The sequence below is a fragment of the Pan paniscus genome, chromosome 1 (assembly GCF_029289425.2).
Source record: "Pan paniscus chromosome 1, NHGRI_mPanPan1-v2.0_pri, whole genome shotgun sequence".
In the NCBI taxonomy this organism is placed as follows: domain Eukaryota; kingdom Metazoa; phylum Chordata; class Mammalia; order Primates; family Hominidae; genus Pan; species Pan paniscus.
Window position 1 is genome coordinate 78720364 of NC_073249.2, and position 22898 is coordinate 78743261.

Genomic DNA, 22898 nt, shown 5'->3' on the forward strand with positions numbered 1-22898 from the left:
TATATTCTAATGTGGTTCTTTGCCAGATATATGTGTTGTAAATATCTTCTTCCATTTGGTGGTTGCCTTTTAACATAACTTGGTGAAGAGAAGCTTTCAATTTTAACATCAGTTTTTTTTTTATATATTTTAAAAAACGTTGCTACTTTATTGGTGTGAAATGGGTTGTTATTGTTCTAATTTGCATGTTTCTGATTATTAATATTGTTGAACTTTTTTACATGATTATTTGTCTTTATGTTTTCTCTTTTTTGAACTTCCTCTTTATATTTATTATTATTTTTTGTACCTTTTATTTTTTGATCTATTGGATTTTTTTTGTCTTTTTCTGTTATTATAATTAATATATCAAAATTAATACATTTTAGTTACACATGTGCAGATATTTCTCTCAGCTTATTGCTTGATTTTTAAATTTTTTGTCTGTAGAAATATTTTATCTTCAGTTATGAAGATATTATCTTACATTTTCTTCTAAAAGTTTTTAAATATTTGTGTTTTATGTTTACATTGTTTGATTCTTCTAGAATTAATTTTTGTGTAGGGTGTCAGGAGTCCTTTTGTTTGTGCACTTCCAATTGTCGTTGCACCTTTTGTTAGGCAGCCCATCATTTGCCGGTCTGATATACACTGCCAGTTCTGATATATATTAGGTATATGTGTGGATCTGTTTATAGGCTTTCTATTCTGTTCCACAGGTCTGTTTGTCTTTCCTTGAATGAGTAACAGACTATCTAAAATTCTGTAGCTTTATAATAAATCTTGGTATCTGGTGAAACTAGTAGCCCCAATTTTTTTTCCTTCAGGAGTATCTTGGCCTTTTGCTATTCCACAAACATTTAGAATCAACTTATCAAGATCTATGAAATTATCTGATAGTATATTTATGACACTTGGACTGAGCCTGTTGATCAGTATTTTTAAACAGATGCTCAGTAAGGATTCTAGATGGGACAAGCATTTGTGAATAGCACTGTCATAATTATTTCTGAATATTAAGCATACCTCTGCTCATTAAATGCATTAATGGACATTAAGTGTTGTACCCATCAGGAAGCAAGCTGGCAAGGGAGCTTGGGAGATACAGAATGCAGAGGTCAGCCTTCCAAGGCATAGAGAAAAATAAAAAGTAGTAGAGACTTGATTGGCAGATGAGAGTCCTACAGCTAAATAGATACTAGATGTCTTTTTGCAAAAGTTCATCCATTCATTCATTAGTTAGATGAATTCCATCCTCTAATAATGTCTTCAAGAAGAATTCATGATGATGATTTCATCCTGAGTTCTTGTCTTTTTGAAAATAATGTTCTGTTATCTGTATAGCTGGATAAAATTGTGCTGGATATAAAATTCTTCAGTCACAATTTTCTCTTCACTTAGGAATGTGTAAGCAATATTCTATATTTTATAGTTGAATACTATAAAAGTTTTTTTTAGTATTCAACTATAAAATATGGAATATTGAAGTAAAGAAGTTTAATGACAGTTTCTCTATTTTTAAAATTTGTAGGTAATTTTTTTTGTCTGAATGCATAAAGAATTGTTGAAGAATTCTTATGGAACCGTGCAGTTCCATAACTTTATTACAAAATGCCTTAATGTTGCATTCTGTATAAAATATTTCTTGAAAAAATGATTCCTTATCTCAGTATATTTAATCAAGTCATCTTTATTTCTTAAATTATATATTTGAAGACTTTTGCTCTGTTGTAGTTTTTCATTTCTCTTCTTCAGGGATATCACTTGCTCATATTTGCATTTCTTTTTTCTATCATCTATATCTACTATTGTTCCCTAATTTTAAGAATTTTGTGGGGGAGCCGAATAGATGGCCGAATAGAAACAGCAGCGTTCAGAGGCTCCCATCAGGAAAAAAACAAAACAAAACAAACAAACAAACAAAAACATAATAAGCATGTGAATCCTTCACTGGCATCCAAGGTACTCAGGTTTTCTCATCAGAACTGACTAGGAGGCTGGCGTGACCCACAGAGAGAAGGAAGAACAGTGTGGCGTGGCGACCGGCCTGAGAGCCACACGGGGCAGGGAAGCCCCTCCCCCAAAGCCAAGGCAGGCAGTGAGTGAGCATGCTACCCATCCAGGAAACTGTGCTTTTTTGATGAAACTGTGCAACCCACGGATTGGAAGATCCCATTCACGAACCCACGCCACTGGGGCCTAGTGTCCCACCTCAGAATGTGCAGACTCTTAACAGCCTCTCATCTGGAATCGGCTTAAGATTACTGAACTCCTGGGGTGAAGGGCGACCAGCGCCAGCTGCCGCTGCCTGCACTCTAAGCCATTTGAGCTCCTTGGGAGAGGGGCAGCAGCCAGCACTGGGACTCACAACTGCCTAACACTCTAAGCTCCCTGGGCAGGGGAAGGGTAGCACCCATTTCTAAAGCCCCAGGCTGTGCTTTTCCCCTGCTGGAGACAGGGAGGCTGGATGGCTTGGTCCTAAGACTTGTCCCTCCGCAGCCCAACACACTGGCTGTGGCAGTCTGTGGCAGAGTGCCTCTACAGGCCTGACTCTTACCATTCCTTCCTCACTGGGTGGGGCTTCCCTGCAGGAACTCCAATAACTCCAGCCAGGGGCTCAGGGACAGAACCTGGATCCCACAGGACCTGAGCCCCTAAGGAGAGGGTGGCCACAGTCTCTGCAGACCAGGAGATTTAGCCTTTCTTCCTGGTAGTTCTGAGGAATCCAGGCAGCCCAGACAAGTGGGTTTCCCACCTGGTGTGGCACACCCCCTCTGCGAAGGGACAAAGTGCTTTGTTAAATGGGTATTGTTCTCCGTGGTACCCAACTGTGTGAGACCCTCCAACAGGGTTTGTCAGAAACCCTATACAAGAGCGATCCTACTGGCATCAGGTTGGTGCCCCTTGAGCTCAGAGATCCCAGAGGAAGGAGCAGGCACCCATCTTTGCTGTTCTCCAGCCTCCTTGAGTGACATCTCCAGGCACGGGAGTGAATCAGATGAGTAGGGCCTGAAGTGAACCCCCAGCAAACTGCAGCAGCCCTACAAAAGAGGGACTTTACCATTGCAAGAAAAACAAGCAGAAAGAAACAACAAAAACAACAACAAAAAAGCCCCCACAAAAACCCCATCCAAGGGTCAGAGCCTCAAAGACCGACTCTAGACAAACTCACGAAGATGAGAAAGAAGCAATGAAAAAATGCTGAAAACCCAAAAGGCCAGAGTGCCTCTTCTCCAAATAATTGCAATGTCTTTCCATCAAGGACACAGAACTGGACAGAGGATCAGATGGATGAATCGACAGTAGTAGCCTTCAGAAGATGGGTAATAAAAAACTATGCTGCACTAAAGGAGCATGTTCTAACCCAATGCAAAGAAGCTAAGAACTTTGATAAAAGGTTATAGGAGCTGCTAACTGAATAACCAGTTTAGAGAGAAACATAAATGATCTGATGGAGCTGAAAACCCCAGCACGAGAAGTTTATAAAACATATACAGCTATCAATAGCCGAACTGACCAAGTAGAAGAAAGGATATCAGAGTTTGAAGACCACCTTACTGAAATAAGGCATGCAGACAAGACTAGAGATAAAAGAATGAAAAGGAATGAAGAAAGCCTCCAAAAAATATGGAGCTTCATAAAAAGATCAAATCTATGATTGCTTAGAGTACCAGAAGGAGACGAGGAGAATGGAAACAAGCTGGAAAGCACACTTCAGGATATTATCCGGGAGGACTTTCCCAACCTAGCAAGACAGGCCAACATGCAAATTCAGGAAATACAGAGAACACCACTAAGATACTCCATGAGAAGATCAACCCTGAGACACATAATCATCCAATTATCCAAGCTTGAAATGAAGGAAAAATTGTTAAGGGCAGCCAGAGAGAATGGCCAGGTCACCTACAAAGAGAAGCCCATAAGACTAAAAGTACGTCTCTCAACAGAAACCCTACAAGCCAGAAGAGATTGGGGGACAAATTCAACATTGTTAAAGAAAAGAATTTTCAACCCAGAATTTCATATCCAGCCAAATTAAGCTTCATAAGCAAAGGAGAAATAAAATCATTTCAAGACAAATGTTGAGGGATTTCATTATTACCAGGCCTGCCTTGCAAGAGCTCCTGAGAGAAGTGCTAAACATGGAAAAAAAGCACCCAGTACCAGCCACTGGAAAACACACCAAAATGTAATGACCAATGACACTATGAAGAAACTGCATCAACTAGTGTGCAAAATAACCAGCTAGCATCATGATGACAGGATCAAATTCACACATAAAAATATTAACCTTAAATGTAAATGGTCTAAATGCCCCAGTTAAAAGACACAGACTGGCAAATTGGATAGAGTCAAGATCCATTGGTGTGCTGTATTCAGGAGAGCCATCTAATGTGCAAAGACACACATAGGCTCAAAATAAAGGGATGGAGGAAAATTTACCAAGCAAACAGAAAGCAAAAAAACTGCAGGGGTTGCAATCCTAGTCTCTGACAAAACAGACTTTAAAACCAAGAAAGATCAAAAAAGAAGAAAAAGGACATTACATTACGGAAAAGGGAACAATTCAACAAGAAGAGCTAACTATTCTAAATATACATGCACTCAATACAGGCACACCCAGATTCATAAAACAAGTTTGTAAGAAATACAAAGAGACTTAGACTTCCACACAATAATAGTGGGATATTTTAACACCTCACTGTCAGTATTAGACAGAACTAGACAGAAAATTAATAAAGATATTCAGGACTTGAACTCAGCTCTGGATCAAATGGGCCCAATAGACATATGCAGAACTCTCCAACCCAAATCAACAGAATATACATTCTTCTCAGTGCCACATGGCACTGATTCTAAACTAGACCACATAATTGGAAATAAAACATTCCTCAGCAAATGCAAAAGAACTGAAATCGTAACAAACAGTCTTTCAGAACACAGTGCAATCAAATTAGAACTCAGGATTAAGAAACTCACTCAAAAACACACAATTGCATGGAAATTGAACAACTTGCTCCTGAATGACTCCTGGGTAAACAATGAAATTAGGGCAGAAATCAAGAAGTTCTTTGAAACTAATGAGAACATGGGACAATGTACCAGAATCTCTGGGACACAGCTAAAGCAGTGTTAAGAGGGAAATTTATAGCACTAAATGCCCACATCAGAAAGCTTGGAAGATCTCAAATTGATGCTCTAGTATCACAGTTAAAAGAGCTAGAGCATCAAGAACAAACTAATCCAAAAGCTAGCATAAGACAATAAGTAACTAAGACCAGAAAAGAACTGAACTAGATAGAGACACGAAAAGCCCTCCAAAAAAACAATAAATCCAGGAGCTGGTTTTTCAAAAAGACTAACAAAATAGACTACTAGCTAAACTAATATAGAAAAAAAAAGAATTAAATAGATACAATAAAAACTGATAAGGAAATATCACTGCTGACCCCACAGAAATACAAACTACCATCAAAGAATACTATAAACACCTCTATGCAAATAAACTAGAAAATATAGAAGAAATGGGTAAATTCCTGGACACATACACACTCCCAAGTCTAAACAAGAAAGAAGTTGAATCCCTCAATAGACCGATAACAAGTTCTGAAATTGAGGCAGTAATTAATAGCCTACCAACCAAAGAAAAGCCCAGGAACAGATGGACTCACAGTTGAATTCTACCAGAAACACAAAGAGGAATTGGTACCATTCCAAACAATTGAAAAGGAGGGACTCCTCCCTAACTCATTTTATGAAGCCAGCATCATTCTGATACCAAAACCAGAAAGAGACACAATAAAAAAGGAAAATTCCAAGCCAATATTTCTGATGAACATCGATGCAAAAATCCTCAATAAAATACTGACAAATCGAATCTAGCAGCAAATCAAAAAAACTTACCCACCACGATCGGTTCAGCATCATCCCTGCGATGCAAGGCTGATTCAACATATGCAAATCAATAAACATAATCCATCACATTAAACAGAACCAAAGACAAAAACCACATGATTATCTCCATAGATGCAGAAAAGGCGTTTGATAAAATTCAACATCCCTTCAAGTTAAAAACTCTTAACAATCCCAGCACTTTAGGAGGCTGAGGCAGGTGGATCATGAGGTCAGGAGTTTGAGACCAGCCTGACCAACATGGTGAAACCTCGTCTCTACTAAAAATACAAAAATTAGCTGGGCATGGTGGCACATGCTGTAACCCTAGCTACTCAGGAGGCTGAGGCAGGAGAATCACTGGAACCTGGGAGGTGGAGGTTGCAGTGAGCCAAGATTGCACCACTGCACTCCAGCCTGGGCAACGAGCAAGACTCCGAAAAAAAAACACAAAACCCTCTTAATAAACTAGATATTGAAGGAAGATATCTCACAATAATAAAGCTATTTAAGACAAACCCACAGCCAATATCATATCAATGTCATGTTGAATGGGCAAAAGCTGGAAACATTCCCTTTGAAAACTGGTACAAAACAAGGATGGCTTCTCACACTACTCATATTCAACATAGTATTGAAAGTTCTGGCCAGGGCAATCAGGCAAGAGAAAAAAATAAAGAGTATTCAAACAGGAAGGGAGGAAGTCAAATTGTCTCTGCAGACTGCATGATTCTGTATTTAGAAAACTCCGTCACCTCAGCCCAAAAACTCCTTAAATTTCAGCAAAGTCTCAGGATACAAAATCAATGTGCAAAAATTACGAGCATTCATTTACACCAATGATAGACACACAGAGAGCCAAATCATGAGTGAACTCCCATTCATAATCGCTACGAAGAAAATAAAATCTAGGAATACAGCTAACAAGAAATGTGAAGGACCTCTTTAAGGAGAACTACAAACCACTGCTCAAAGAAATCAGAGAGGACACAAACAAATGGAAAGACATTCCATCCTCATGGATAGGAAGAATCAATATTGTGAAAATGGCCATACTGCCCAAGTTAATTTATAGATTCAGTACTATTTCCATCAAACTACCATTGACATTCTTCACAGAATTAGGAAAAACTATTTTGGATTTCACATGTAATGAAAGAAGACCCCATATAGCCAAGACAATCCTGAGCAGAAAGAACAAAGCTGGAGGCATTGTGGTGCCTGGCTTCAAACTATACTACAAGGCTACAGTAATCAAAACAACATGGTACTGGTACCAAAGCAGATACATAGACAAATGGAACAGAACAGAGACCTCAGAAATAACACCACACATCTACAATCATCTGATTTTCGACAAACCTGCTAAAAACAAGCAATGGGGAAAGGATCTCCTATTCAGTAAATGGTGCTGCGAAAACTGGCTAGCCATATGCAGGAAACTGAAACTAGACGCTTTCCTTACACCTTATACAAAAATTAACAAGGCTTAACGACTTAATGTAAAACCCCAAACCCTAAAAACCCTAGAAGAAAACCTAGGCAATACCATTCAGGACATAGGCATGGGCAAAGATTTCATGACAAAAACACCAAAAGCAATTGCAACAAAAGCCAAAATTGACAAATAGGGTCTAATTAAATTAAACAGCTTCTGCACAGCAAAAGACAAAGACTGAACAGGCAACCTACAGAATGGGAGAAAAATTTTGCAATCTACCCATCTGACAAAGGTCTAATATCCAGAATCTACAAGTAACTTAACAACAAAAAACAACCCCTTCAAAAAGTGGGCAAAGGATATGAATAGACACTTCTGAAAAGAAGACATTTACATGGCCAACAAGCATATGAAAAAAAGCTCAACGTCACTGATCATTAGAGAAATGCAAATCAAACTACAATGAGATACCATCTCACACCAGTCAGAATGGCGATTATTAAAAAGTCAAGAAACAATAGATGGTGGCAAGGCTGTGGAGAAATAGGAACACTTTTACACTGTTGGTGGGAATGTAAGTTAGTTCAACCATTGTGGAATACAGTATGACAATTCCTCAAGGATCTAGGACCAGAAATACCATTTAACCCAGCAATCCCTTTACTATGTATATACCCAAAGGAATACAAATCATTTTACTATAAAGACAAGTGCACATGTATGTTTATTGCAGCACCATTTAAAATGGCAAAGACATGGAACCAACCCACATGCCCATCAATGATAGACTGGATAAAGAAAATGTGGTATATATACACCACGGAATATTATGCAGCCATAAAGAAGAATGAGATCATGTTCTTTGCAGGGACATGGATGAAGCTGGAAGCCATCATTCTTAGCAAACTAATACAGGAACAGAAAATGAAATACCACATGTTCTCACTCATAAGTGGGAGTTGAACAACAAGAACACATGGACAAAGGGAGGGGAACAACATACACCAGAGCCTGTTGGGAGGTGGGGGTTGAGGCGAGGGAACTTAGAGGGCCAGTCAATAGGGGCAGCGAACCACCATGGCACATGTATAGCTATGTAACAAACCTGCATGTTCTGCACATGTATTCCATTTTTTTTTTTGGAAGAAAGAATAAAAAGAATTTTTCATTGATGGTTTTTGTTTGATTTTGCTAACATTTCTCAACCCTGTACTCCTTGTCCCTTACTGAGTTCTCAACAAATATTTTCTCTTTTGCTGGTTGTAATTTAATTTTCATTTTTGGTGATATACGTTTTTTCTTACTGTTTCCCCCTTGTACTTTGAAAGCTTATTTTTCATATGCTCCCATTATCCCATCCCAGATTCCCGGTATGCTTGTGTCTATACTTTAGATCTTCATTTTAAAATGTTTTGGATTCATGGAAATATTTATCATAACTTTCATCTGCTCTATTGACATATTTTCTAAGGTTTGTTTTTCTTCATTCTTTTGTCTCTTTTTTCCCTTGAAGTACCTCTGTAGAAAGATAATGCTGTTTCTTTTTTAAAATTACTTATTTACCAATCTTGCAATAGTTATATACAGAGGTTTATTTGTGGGAACTTCCAAGGTAGAATTCAGGATAGCAGGGATTATTTCTGGTTTGAAATAAAGTTACTATTGGCTGAGCATGGTGGCTCATGCCTGTAATTTTAGCACTTTGGGAGGCTGAGGCAGGCAGATCACTTTAGGTCAGGAGTTCAAGACCAGCCTGGCAAACATAGTGAAACTCCATCTCTACTAAAAATACAAAAATTAGCCAGGCGTGGTGGCTCATGCCTATAATCCCAGCTACTCTAGAGGCTGAAACAGGAGAGTCGCTTGAACCTGGGAGGTGGAGGTTGCAGTGAGCCAAGATTGTGCCACTGCACTCCAGCCTAGGCGACAGAGCAAGATTCTGTCTTAAAAAAAAAAAAAAAAAAAAGAAAATGACAGAAAGTTATGATAACACAGGATTTTTCTTTGTGAGGGTGTGTGTGTGTGTGCACGCATGTGCCTGTGTCTGTGTGTGTTCTGCCCCTCCTCTCTGATTAACACAGATCGTGGGCTTTAGTGCTGATCATAATTCATTTGGTCATCTACCCTGACCGAGAGCCTCCTCTCTATATGTATGATGTGACCATGTATTTCCTCATTCTTTGCTGCTCCTGTTACTCCATGATGCTAATTGGGGTCAAGGGAAGATCCTACTGCCAAGTCGGAGACTCACTACTAAGCTGGGAATTCCAAAATAAAGAATAATTAATTTTTATTTTCACAGTGAGAGCTAGTACAGAAAAACTGTTTGGTCAGGTTTGTCTGATATAAAAAACTTGTCTAGTCTTAGAGTCTTCCTGGGTTGCCCCTGCCTGTTTCCACTTTTTTAAAACTTTAGTGGGTTTGGTAGTTCTTCCTCATCTATTGTAGTTTGTGGTTACAGATGTCCAAGTTTGGTCGAAGATGATGTTTTTATATATTTTTAAATTATTCTTATTCTTTGGGTAGTAATTTTTAAGTGGTGAAGGGGAATAATGAACAATGGTATGTCACTGTCTTAGGTTTTGAAATCCATTTTGCTGAACACATTTTGCATAATAATTAACCATACAGCTATATTCTCTGTGTATTATAAAATAGAACTCTATTCTCATCACACGTATCAACCTGTATTCATCACCATCACAGGTGCTGTCCCTCATAAACAGAGACATTAAAAAAAATGTAAGAAAGACTTTTAGCTTCTTCTCCATTCTATACCATTTAAGACAAGTTAGGAATTGAGAACTGAATTATATTTACCTATCAAAATAACCGATGCCCTCTTAAGATATGTTCTGGGGCTCCACAGGAATCGTAAGGTATCAGATGTCAAATCTGTAATGTAGTTCCTATGAGAAGTAATCTGAGAATAAAAAGGGAAAAAAGCACCTCACTCAATTGCTGAAATAGAACATTTGCTCCCTCCAGAAAGGCTTCAACATACCAAATCAGGACCAAATTAGAAATTGGGGATGTTTTTGTGTGAACTATACTCTTGTTCCCAAACTCAACTCTCTTTTTCCATTCTTTGATTAGCATTCATCCATCCCCACTTGGCTATCATTGCTGTTCATGCTGGGTTTCAGAGGACTAGCTCAAGAGGCAGTGGCAAAGTAATTCTAGTTTTCTTTTTTGTGATCTGGGATGTTCTTCCTACCTTAATACCCACCCATAGCTCAAAATGGGTGGGCTGGAGGAAGAAGATAAGATGGATGATCAGTGTTGAGAAATAGGAAGTGGAAAATTCTAATTCCTCTCGGCTCAAGCTCCAGCTATAATCACTTATTTAAAATATTTTCTTCCATTTTTTTCCTCCAAGATCCACTCTTATCCCCATTACAGTTTTTATCACTTTGGATATCCTGTAAGTTTTGTCTACAACTCTTATAGTAGTAAAAATGGAAGGGCCACTTACAAGATTGTTACAGATATTGAGCACCACCATCTCAAAACTGTAATTTTCATCTTTGAGCAAACGTGATGTTGACCACTTTAATTGTGAGGTACAGATTTTTAATGTATATTTACATGCCTGTGAGACAGAAAAAGGCCGGTGAAGATCTATTCATCTGTTGTTAGATAAAACATTATAATCCTTGGTAAATTTATGAAAAAGAAGATCAAATGACTTACTTCAGCTACTCTTTTATCATCATCCTCCAAAAATAGGATTAGGGGCACCAAGCCTTCTAGAACCACATCATTCACCATCCATGTGTACTGTCTCATATCCCTAACTAATTGACCAAAGTGTCGAATTGCCATACTTCGAATGCCTCCATTAATCTGTAAAAGACAAAGGCCTTATTTGAGGATAATATTAGGGCTTTTTTCTTCAATCAGTAAACTACACACACTCACACCCACACACACACACACACACACACACACACCGTATAAATATACTATATACGTATATGTGTATATATACATACACTATGTGAAATTTTATTTATTTTTAGAAAAAATTCACCTTGGGTTCAAGTAGTTAGGGCATTTTTTAATTTTAAAATAATATTTGCTTACCTATTATTCACAATAGCCAAGATATGGAATTAACCTAAGTGTCCATCAATGGAATAATTGAAATACTTTTCAGCCTTAAAAAAGAATAAAATCCTGTCATGTATGACATGGATGAACTTGGAGGACATCATGCTATTTGAAATCAGTCAGGGACAGAAAGACAAATATTGCATGATCTCACTTATATGTGGAATATTAAAAGGTTGAACTCATAGAAGAGGAGAGTGGGCCTAGGTTGCCAGCAGCTGAAGGGTAGTGGGAGGCACTGGGGGAGATGTTGGTTAAAGGATACAAAGTTTCTTTTAGACTGGATGAATAAATTCTAGAGATCTAATGTAAGTCTAGTTACATTAGAGTATAGTTAATAATGTAATGTATACTTAAAAACTGCAGAGATTAGATCTCAAATGTTCTCACCACACACAAAAAAAAGATATGTGAGGTAATGGCTATGTTAATTTTGTTTGATTTAATCATTTGACAATGTATACCTATATCAAAACATATTGTATTCTGTAAATATATATAATTTTAATTGATTAATTATGCCTTAATAAAGCTGAACAAAATATATAAACTAGTAAAACAATTTACTTACCATAATTCAGATTACATTAAAAAAAACTGTGAAAAATGAGTTTCTTAAATTTAGGAAGATGATTAGTATTTAATAACATCCTAAAAGTATAAACTGAAATAGTATGTATAACTTGAAGATAATTTTTGTAAGGATACTTATAATAATGTAACCATGCTGTGTTCAAAGGCTGGAAGACTTTGCTGAGTTGCCACTAAATAACAATGGAAGCTCTCTGCATACTGGCATACAACCAGGTTTTCAAAGGCTACTTATGCCAAATAGGAAGGTAATTGGATAAAAATGATTCTATAAAGGAAAAATTGCAAGTCAGAAGAGGTTAATTTTTAAATTTTTATTTATTTATATTTTATTAGAGACAGGGTCTCACTCTGTTGCCCAGGCTAGAGTGCAGGGGCAGGATCATAGCTCATTGCAGCTTTTAACTCTTGGGCTCCAGCAACCCTCCTGCTGGTCTGAAATTCTTGGGCTCAAGCCATCCTCCCATGTCAGTCTTGCAAAGTGTTGGGATTACAGGCGTGAGCCACTGCACTTGGCCCAAATTTTAAAAATATAATATCACCTTCTGGTTTTAAGGAAATGTTTATAATCTCATATTGATTTTTTTATATGAGCGCTCTGACTACTTTATCACATATATGACCTTGGCCAAACATTGCCTTCTCTTTGCCTTAGTTTCTTTACATGAAAATTGGATAATAGTAATACAGTTGCTTAGAGATTTATGTAAAATAGCTCAAGTAAATCCTTTAGAAAAGCCCCTGGTATATATTAAGTGTTCAATAAATTAAGCCACTTTTTTCTTTTTTTTTAAGTTCTGGGATACAAGTGCAGAAAGTTTAGGTTTGTTACAAAGGTCTATGTGTGCCATGCTGGTTTGCTGCACCTATCACCCCATCATCTAGGTTTTAAGCCCCATATGCATTAGCTATTTCTCCTAATGTTCTCCCTCCCCTTGCCACCCACCCCCCAAGTGGTCCTGGTGTGTGTTGTTCCCCTCCTTGTGTCCATGTGTTTTCATTGTTCAACTCCCACTTATGAGTGAGAACATGTGGTATTTCATTTTCTGTTCCTGTGTTAGTTTGCTGAGAATGATGGCTTCCAGCTTCATCCATGTCCCCGCAAAGCACATAATCTTCATTCCTTTTTATGGCTGCATAGTAGTCCACGGTGTATATATACCACATTTTCTTTATCCAGTCTAACATTGATGGACATTTGGGTTGGTTCCATGACTTTGCTACTGTAACTAGTGCTGCAATAAACATACATGTGCATGTGTCTTTAAAGCAGAATGATTTATAATCCTTCGGGTATATACTCAGTAATGGGATTGCTGGATCAGATGGTATTTCTGGTTCTAGATCCTTGACGAATCACCATACTGTATTCCACAATAGTTGAATTAATTTACATTCCCACCAACAGTGTAAAAGCATTCCTATTTCTCCACAGCCTTGCCAGCATCTATTATTTTTTGACTTTTTAATAATCACCATTCTGACTGGTGTGAGATGGTATCTCATTGTGGTTTTGATTTGCATTTCTCTAATCAGTGATGTTGAACTTTTTTTCATATGTTTGTTGGCCATGTAAATGTTTTCTTTTGAGAAGTGTCTGTTCATATGCTTTGCCCACTTTTTGATGGGGTCATTTTTTTTTTTCTTGTAAATTTAAGTTTCTTGTAGATTCTGGATATTAGATCTTTGTCAGATGAGTAGATTGCAAAAATTTTTTCCCATTCTGTAGGTTGCCTATTCACCCTGATAATAGTTTCTTTTGCTGTGCAGAAGCTGTTTAATTTAATTAGATCCTATTTGTCAATTTTGCTTTTGTTGCAATTGCTTTTGGTGTTTTTGTAATGAAGTCTTTGCCCATGCATATGTCCTGAACGCTATTGCCTAGGTTTTCTTCGAGGGTTTGTATGGTTTGGGGTCTTACATTTAAGTCTTTAAGCCATGTTAAGTTTTGTTTAATGTGTAAGGAGGGGTCCAGTTTCGGTTTTCTGCATGTGGCTAGCCAGTTTTCCCAGACCATTTATTAAATAGGGAATCTTTTCCCTATTGCTTGCTTTTGGCAGGATTGTTGAAGATCAGATGATTGTAGAAGTGTGGTGTTATTTCTGAGATCTCTGTTCTGTTTCGTTGGTCTATATACCTGTTTTGGTGCCAGTATCATGTTGTTTTGGATACTGTAGCCTTGTAGTATAGTTTGAAGTCAGGTACCATGATGTCTTCAGCTTTGTTCTTTGTGCTTAGGATTGTCTTGGCTATATGGGCTCTTTTTTGCTTCCATATGGAATTTAAAGTAGTTTTTTCTAATTCTGTGAATAATGTCAATGGTAGTTTGATGAGAATAGCACTGAATCTATAAATTACTTGGGCAGTATGGCCATTTTAATGATATTGATTCTTTTTATCCATGAGGATTGAATGTTTTTCCATTTGTTTGTGTCCTCTCTGATTTCCTTGAGCAGTGGTTTGTAGTTCTCCTTAAAGAGGTCCTTGACATCCCTTGTTAGCTGTATTCCTAGGTATTTTATTCTCTTTGTAGCAATTGCGAATGAGTGTTCATTCATGATTTGGCTCTCTGCTTGTCTATTGTTGGTGCATGGAAATGTTTGTGATTTTTGCACATTGATTTTGTATCCTGAGACTTTGTGAAGTTGCTTATCAGCTTAAGGAGTTTTGGGGCTGAGGTGATGGGGTTTTCTAAATATAGAATCATGTCCACAAACAGAGACAATTTGACTTCCTCTCTTCCTATGTGAGTACCCTTTACTTTTTTCCCTTGCCTGATTGCCCTGAACAGAACTTCCAATACTATGATGCATAGGAGTGGTGAGAGAGGGCATCCTTGTCTTGTGCTGGTTTTCAAAGGGAATGCTTCCAGCTTTTGCTCATTCAATATGATATTGGCTGTGTGTTTGTCATAAATAGCTCTTATTATTTTGAAATATGTTCCAACAATACCAGGTTTATTGAGAGTTTTTAACATGAAGGAATGTTGAATTTTATCGAAGGCCTTTTCGGCATCTATTGAGATAATCATGTGGTTTTTGTCATTGGTTCTGTTTATGTGATGGATTACATTTGTTGATTTGTATATGTTGAACCAGGCTTGCGTCCCGGGGATGAAGCTGACCTGATCATGGTGGATAAGTTTTTGAATGTGCTGCTGGATTTGTTTTGCCAGTATTTTGTTGAGGATTTTCGCATCAATATTCATCAGGGATATTGCCCTGAAGTTTTCTTTTTTGTTGTGTCTCTGCCAGGTTTTGGAATCAGAATGATGCTGGACTCATAAAATGAATTAGGGAGAAGTCCCTCCTTTTCAATTGTTTGGAATAGTTTCAGAAGGAATGATGCCAGCTCCTCTTTGTATGTCTAGTAGAATTTGGCTGTGAAATCCTGGTCCTGAGCTTTTTTTTATCAGTAGGCTATTAATTACTGCCACAATTTCAGAACTTGTTATTCGTCTATTCAGGGATCCAACTTCTTCCTGGCTTTGTCTTGGGAGGGTGTATGCGTCCAGGAATTTACCCATTTCTTCTTGATTTTACCGTTTATTTGTGTATAGATGTTAATAGTGTTCTCTGATGGTAGTTTGCAGTGCTGGGGGGTCAGTGGTGATTTCCCCCTTATCATTTTTTATTGTGTCTATTTAATTCATTCTTTTTTTCTATATTAGTCTAGCTAGTGGTCTATCTATTTTGTAATTTTTTCAGCAAACCAGCTCTTGGATTTGTTGATTTTTTGAAGAGTTTTTTGTGTCTTTACTTCCTTCAGTTCTGCTCTGATTTGGGTTATTTCTTGTTTTCTGCTAGCTTTTGAATTTGTTTGCTCCTGCTTCTCTAGCTCTTTTAATTGTGATGTTAGGGTGCTGATTTGAGATATTTCTAGCATTTTTTTTTTGATGGAGTCTCATTCTGTCGCCCAGACTGGAGTGCAGTGGTGTGATCTCGGCTGACTGCAACCTCCGCCTCCTGGGTTTAAGCAATTCTCTGCCTCAGCCTTCCGAGTAGCTGGGATTACAGGCATGTGCCACCACAGCAGGCTAATTTTTGTATTTTTAGTAGAGATGGGGTTTCACCATCTTGGCCATGCTGGTCTTGAACTCTTGATCTCGTGATCCACCCACCTCAGCCTTCCAAAGTGCTGGGATTACAGGCATCAGCCACTTCTCCTGGCCGATGTTTCTCGCCTTATGACATGGGCATTTAGTGCCATAAATTTCCCTCTCAACACCGCTGTAGCTGTGTCCCACAGATTCTGGTACATAGTCTCTTTGTTCTTACTGGTTTCAAAAGACTTCTTGATTTCTGCCTTAATTTCATTATTTACCCAGGAGTCATTCAGGAGCAGGTTGTTCAATTTCCATGTAATTATGCGCTTTTGAGTGAGTTTCTTAATCCTGAGCTCTAATGTGATTGCACTGTGTTTTTAGAGACTGTATTATGATTTCAGTTCTTTTGAATTTGCTGAGGAGTGTTTTACCTCCAATTATGTGGTCTATTTTAGAATCAGTGCCATGTGGCACTGAGAAGAATGTATATTCTGTTGATTTAGGTTGGAGAGTTCTGTATACGTCTATTGGGTCCACTTGATCCATAGCTGAGTTTAAGTCATCAATATCCTGTTAATTTTCTGTCTTGTTATCTGTCCCCTATTTCTCAGAGGTTTTGCTCATTCCTTTTTATTCTTTTTTTCTCTAATATTGTCTGCATGCCTGATTTCAGCAAGATAGTCTTCAAACTCTGATATCATTTTTTCTGCTTCATCGATTCAGCTGTTGATACTTGTGTATGCTTCATAAAGTTCTTGTGCTGTTTTTCAGCTCCATCAGGTCATTTATTTTCCTCTGTAAACTGGTTATTATAGTTAGCAGCTCCTCTAACCTTTTATCTAGGTTCTTAGCTTCTTTGCATTGGGTTAGAACGTGCTCCTTTAGCTCAGAGGAGTTTGTTATTACCCACCTTCTGAAGCCTACTTCTGTCAATTCGTCCATCTCATCCTCCGTCCAGTTCTACGTCCTTGCTGGAGGAGGTGCTGTGACCATTTGAAGGAGAAGAGGCACTCTGGCCTTTTGGGCCTTCAGCGTTGTTTTGTTGATTTTTTTCTCATCTTCATGAGTTTGTCTAGTATTGATCTTTGAGGCTGCTGACATTTGAATAGGGTTTTTGTGGGGACTTTTTTTTTTGTTGGTGCTGTTGTTGCTTTCTGTTTCTTTGTTTCTCTTGCAATGGTCAGGTCCCTCTTCTGTAGGGTTGCTGCAGTTTTCTGGGGGCTCACTTTAGGCCCTATTCATCTGATTTGCTCCCATGTCTGGAGATGTCACTCGAGGAATCTGGAGAACAGCAAAGATGGGTGCCTGCTCCTTCCTCTGGGATCTCGAGGGGCACCAACCTGATGCCTGTGGGCTCGCTCCTGTATAGGGTTTCTGATGACCCCTTTTGGAGGGTCTCAATTGGCTGGGTTTTATGGGGAGCAGGACCCACTTAACAAAGCACTTTGGCTGTCCCTTGGTGGAGGGGGTGTGCTTTGCTGGGGGGAAAGCCCACTTGTCTGGTCTGCCTTGCTTCCTCCAAACTAGTAGGAGGAAAGACTATGTCTGCTGGTGTGCAGAGACTGTGGCCACCCCTCCCACGAGGGGTTCAGGCCTAAGGAGATCAGAGTTCTGTCCCTGAGCCCCTGGCTGGAGTAGTCAGACTTCCTGCAGGAAGAACCCAGTGAGGAGGGATGGGTCCAGGTCAAGCCTGAAGAGGCACTCGTCAACAGTCTGCCACAGCTGATGTGTTAGGCTGTGGGGGATACCTCTTGGGATCAAGCCATCCAGTCTCACTGGCTCCAGCAGGGAAAAAGCATAGCCTGGAGCTATAGAGATGGCTGCTGCCCTACCCCCACCATGGGGGCTTAGTGTGTTAGGTGGCTATCAGTCTGAGTGCCAGCTGTCACCCCTCCCCCAAGGAGTTTAAAGGGCTTAGACAGCAGGCAGCCACAGCTGTTGTGCCAGTCACCCCTCCCCCAGGAGTTCAGCAGTCTTAAACAGATTCTAGCTTAGTGGCTGTTGAGAATCTGTGCAGCTCCATGTTTGGGACCCTAGGTCCTTATGGCATGGGCTCACAAGTGGGATTTTCGTGGAAAAAACACGTTTTCCCAGGCTGGGTAGCACGCTCACTCACTGCCTCCCTTGGCTGGGGGTGGGGGCTCCCCTGGCCCGTGTGGCTGTCAGGTAGGCCTCCACACCACACTGCTCTGCCTTCCTCTCCATGGGTCACGCCCGCTGCCTAGTCAGTTCTGATGACAGAACCTGGATATCTCAGTTGCCAGTGCAGGATTTGCATGCTGTTTGGGATTTGCATCTTTGTGATGGCAGCTTCCGGATGCTGCTGCTTCTAGTTGACCATCTTGGCCCCGCCCCTTTAAGCCACTACTATTATTATTACTATTCTAATGTGTTTATGTGTTTATAAAATTAATTTTTGCCACTACTTTTTTTTCATAATTTAATAATACTGTGCTTTTCTTCATTGAACTGTAAGTGATTAAAAACTTAGAAGTTTTGGCAAGATAATTTATTGTGAAATAATTCTCTGGTTTACAAACAATTTATTGTGGAGTTCTTTAAAAATACATAGATTCCCCATGGCATACCAAAGTTTTCTTTTTTTTTTTTTTTTACAGGCATGAGCCACCGCGCCCGGCCCATTCTGTTTTTTTTTTTTTTTTGTAACATTTTTATTTATTTATTTATTTATTTTTTTAATACTTTAAGTTTTAGGGTACATGTGCACATTGTGCAGGTTAGTTACATATGTATACATGTGCCATGCTGGTGCGCTGCACCCACTAACTCGTCATCTAGCATTAGGTATATCTCCCAATGCTATCCCTCCCCCCTCCCCCCTCCCCACCACAGTCCCCAGAGTATGATATTCCCCTTCCTGTGTCCATGTGATCTCATTGTTCAATTCCCACCTATGAGTGAGAATATGCGGTGTTTGGTTTTTTGTTCTTGCGATAGTTTACTGAGAATGATGGTTTCCAATTTCATCCATGTCCCGACAAAGGATATGAACTCATCATTTTTTATGGCTGCATAGTATTCCATGGTGTATATGTGCCACATTTTCTTAATCCAGTCTATCATTGTTGGACATTTGGGTTGGTTCCAAGTCTTTGCTATTGTGAATAATGCCGCAATAAACATACGTGTGCATGTGTCTTTATAGCAGCATGATTTATAGTCATTTGGGTATATACCCAGTAATGGGATGGCTGGGTCAAATGGTATTTCTAGTTCTAGATCCCTGAGGAATCGCCACACTGACTTCCACAAATGTTGAACTAGTTTACAGTCCCACCAACAGTGTAAAAGTGTTCCTATTTCTCCACATCCTCTCCAGCACCTGTTGTTTCCTGACTTTTTAATGATTGCCATTCTAACTGGTGTGAGATGATATCTCATAGTGGTTTTGATTTGCATTTCTCTGATGGCCAGTGATGATGAGCATTTTTTCATGTGTTTTTTGGCTGCATAAATGTCTTCTTTTGAGAAGTGCCTGTTCATGTCCTTTGCCCACTTTTTGATGGGGTTGTTTGTTTTTTTCTTGTAAATTTGTTTGAGTTCACTGTAGATTCTGGATATTAGCCCTTTGTCAGATGAGTAGGTTGCGAAAATTTTCTCCCATGTTGTAGGTTGCCTATTCACTCTGATGGTAGTTTCTTTTGCTGTGCAGAAGCTCTTTAGTTTAATTAGATCCCATTTGTCAATTTTGGCTTTTGTTGCCATTGCTTTTGGTGTTTTGGACATGAAGTCCTTGCCCACGCCTATGTCCTGAATGGTAATGCCTAGGTTTTCTTCTAGGGTTTTTATGGTTTTAGGTTTAACGTTTAAATCTTTAATCCATCTTGAATTGATTTTTGTATAAGGTGTAAGGAAGGGATCCAGTTTCAGCTTTCTACATATGGCTATCCAGTTTTCCCAGCACCATTTATTAAATAGGGAATCCTTTCCCCATTGCTTGTTTTTCTCAGGTTTGTCAAAGATCAGATAGTTGTAGGTAAGCGGCGTTATTTCTGAGGGCTCTGTTCTGTTCCATTGATCTATATTTCTGTTTTGGTACCAGTACCATGCTGTTTTGGTTACTGTAGCCTTGTAGTATAGTTTGAAGTCAGGTAGTGTGATGCCTCCAGCTTTGTTCTTTTGGCTTAGGATTGACTTGGCGATGCGGGCTCTCTTTTGGTTCCATATGAACTTTAAAGTAGTTTTTTCCAATTCTGTGAAGAAAGTCATTGGTAGCTTGATGGGGATGGCATTGAATCTGTAAATTACCTTGGGCAGTATGGCCATTTTCATGATATTGATTCTTCCTACCCATGAGCAAGGAATGTTCTTCCATTTGTTTGTATCCTCTTTTATTTCCTTGAGCAGTGGTTTGTAGTTCTCCTTGAAGAGGTGCTTCACATCCCTTGTAAGTTGGATTCCTAGGTATTTTATTCTCTTTGAAGCAATTGTGAATGGGAGTTCACTTATGATTTGGCTCTCTGTTTGTCTGTTGTTGGTGTATAAGAATGCTTGTGATTTTTGTACATTGATTTTGTATCCTGAGACTTTGCTGAAGTTGCTTATCAGCTTAAGGAGATTTTGGGCTGAGACAATGGGGTTTTCTAGATAAACAATCATGTAGTCTGCAAACAGGGACAATTTGACTTCCTCTTTTCCTAATTGAATACCCTTTATTTCCTTCTCCTGCCTGATTGCCCTGGCCAGAACTTCCAACACTATGTTGAATAGGAGCGGTGAGAGAGGGCATCCCTGTCTTGTGCCAGTTTTCAAAGGGAATGCTTCCAGTTTTTGCCCATTCAGTATGATATTGGCTGTGGGTTTGTCATAGATAGCTCTTATTATTTTGAAATATGTCCCATCAATACCTAATTTATTGAGAGTTTTTAGCATGAAGGGTTGTTGAATTTTGTCAAAGGCTTTTTCTGCATCTATTGAGATAATCATGTGGTTTTTGTCTTTGGCTCTGTTTATATGCTGGATTACATTTATTGATTTGCGTATGTTGAACCAGCCTTGCATCCCAGGGATGAAGCCCACTTGATCATGGTGGATAAGCTTTTTGATGTGCTGCTGGATTCAGTTTGCCAGTATTTTATTGAGGATTTTTGCATCAATGTTCATCAAGGATATTGGTCTAAAATTCTCTTTTTTGGTTGTGTCTCTGCCCGGCTTTGGTATCAGAATGATGCTGGCCTCATAAAATGAGTTAGGGAGGATTCCCTCTTTTTCTATTGATTGGAATAGTTTCAGAAGGAATGGTACCAGTTCCTCCTTGTACCTCTGGTAGAATTCGGCTGTGAATCCATCTGGTCCTGGACTCTTTTTGGTTGGTAAACTATTGATTATTGCCACAATTTCAGCTCCTGTTATTGGTCTATTCAGAGATTCAACTTCTTCCTGGTTTAGTCTTGGGAGAGTGTATGTGTCGAGGAATTTATCCATTTCTTCTAGATTTTCTAGTTTATTTGCGTAGAGGTGTTTGTAGTATTCTCTGATGGTAGTTTGTATTTCTGTGGGATCGGTGGTGATATCCCCTTTATCATTTTTTATTGCGTCTATTTGATTCTTCTCTCTTTTTTTCTTTATTAGTCTTGCTAGTGGTCTATCAATTTTGTTGATCCTTTCAAAAAACCAGCTCCTGGATTCATTAATTTTTTGAAGGGTTTTTTGTGTCTCTATTTCCTTCAGTTCTGCTCTGATTTTAGTTATTTCTTGCCTTCTGCTAGCTTTTGAATGTGTTTGCTCTTGCTTTTCTAGTTCTTTTAATTGTGATGTTAGGGTGTCAATTTTGGATCTTTCCTGCTTTCTCTTGTGGGCATTTAGTGCTATAAATTTCCCTCTGCACACTGCTTTGAATGCGTCCCAGAGATTCTGGTATGTTGTGTCTTTGTTCTCGTTGGTTTCAAAGAACATCTTTATTTCTGCCTTCATTTAGTTATGTACCCAGTAGTCATTCAGGAGCAGGTTGTTCAGTTTCCATGTAGTTGAGCGGCTTTGAGTGAGATTCTTAATCCTGAGTTCTAGTTTGATTGCACTGTGGTCTGAGAGATAGTTTGTTATAATTTCTGTTCTTTTACATTTGCTGAGGAGAGCTTTACTTCCAACTATGTGGTCAATTTTGGAATACGTGTGGTGTGGTGCTGAAAAAAATGTATGTTCTGTTGATTTGGGGTGGAGAGTTCTGTAGATGTCTATTAGGTCCGCTTGGTGCAGAGCTGAGTTCAATTCCTGGGTATCCTTGTTGACTTTCTGTCTCGTTGATCTGTCTAATGTTGACAGTAGGGTGTTAAAGTCTCCCATTATTAATGTGTGGGAGTCTAAGTCTCTTTGTAGGTCACTCAGGACTTGCTTTATGAATCTGGGTGCTCCTGTATTGGGTGCATAAATATTTAGGATAGTTAGCTCCTCTTGTTGAATTGATCCCTTTACCACTATGTAATGGCCTTCTTTGTCTCTTTTGATCTTTGTTGGTTTAAAGTCTGTTTTATCAGAGACTAGGATTGCAACCCCTGCCTTTTTTTGTTTTCCATTTGCTTGGTAAATCTTCCTCCATCCTTTTATTTTGAGCCTATGTGTGTCTCTGCATGTGAGATGGGTTTCCTGAATGCAGCACACTGATGGGTCTTGACTCTTTATCCAACTTGCCAGTCTGTGTCTTTTAATTGGAGCATTTAGTCCATTTACATTTAAAGTTAATATTGTTATGTGTGAATTTGATCCTGTCATTATGATGTTAGCTGGTGATTTTGCTCGTTAGTTGATGCAGTTTCTTCCTAGTCTTGATGGTCTTTACATTTTGGCATGATTTTGCAGCGGCTGGTACCGGTTGTTCCT

The 22898-nt window shown here is 38.9% G+C and overlaps 1 protein-coding gene across 4 annotated transcripts in view; it reads right to left on the bottom strand.

Moving 5' to 3' along the window:
- MROH9 (maestro heat like repeat family member 9) overlaps positions 1-22898 on the bottom strand; it is a 132348-nt gene that overhangs the window by 27149 nt on the left and 82301 nt on the right. For all 4 annotated transcript variants that reach the window (XM_003824644.5, XM_055111690.3, XM_055111691.2 and 1 more), the window contains 3 exons: positions 11006-11158; positions 10788-10904; positions 10133-10235 (listed from right to left, as the gene is read on the bottom strand). In XM_003824644.5, coding sequence (XP_003824692.2) covers positions 10133-10235; positions 10788-10904; positions 11006-11158 — 373 coding nt within the window. The remainder of the gene's footprint in view (positions 1-10132; positions 10236-10787; positions 10905-11005; positions 11159-22898) is intronic.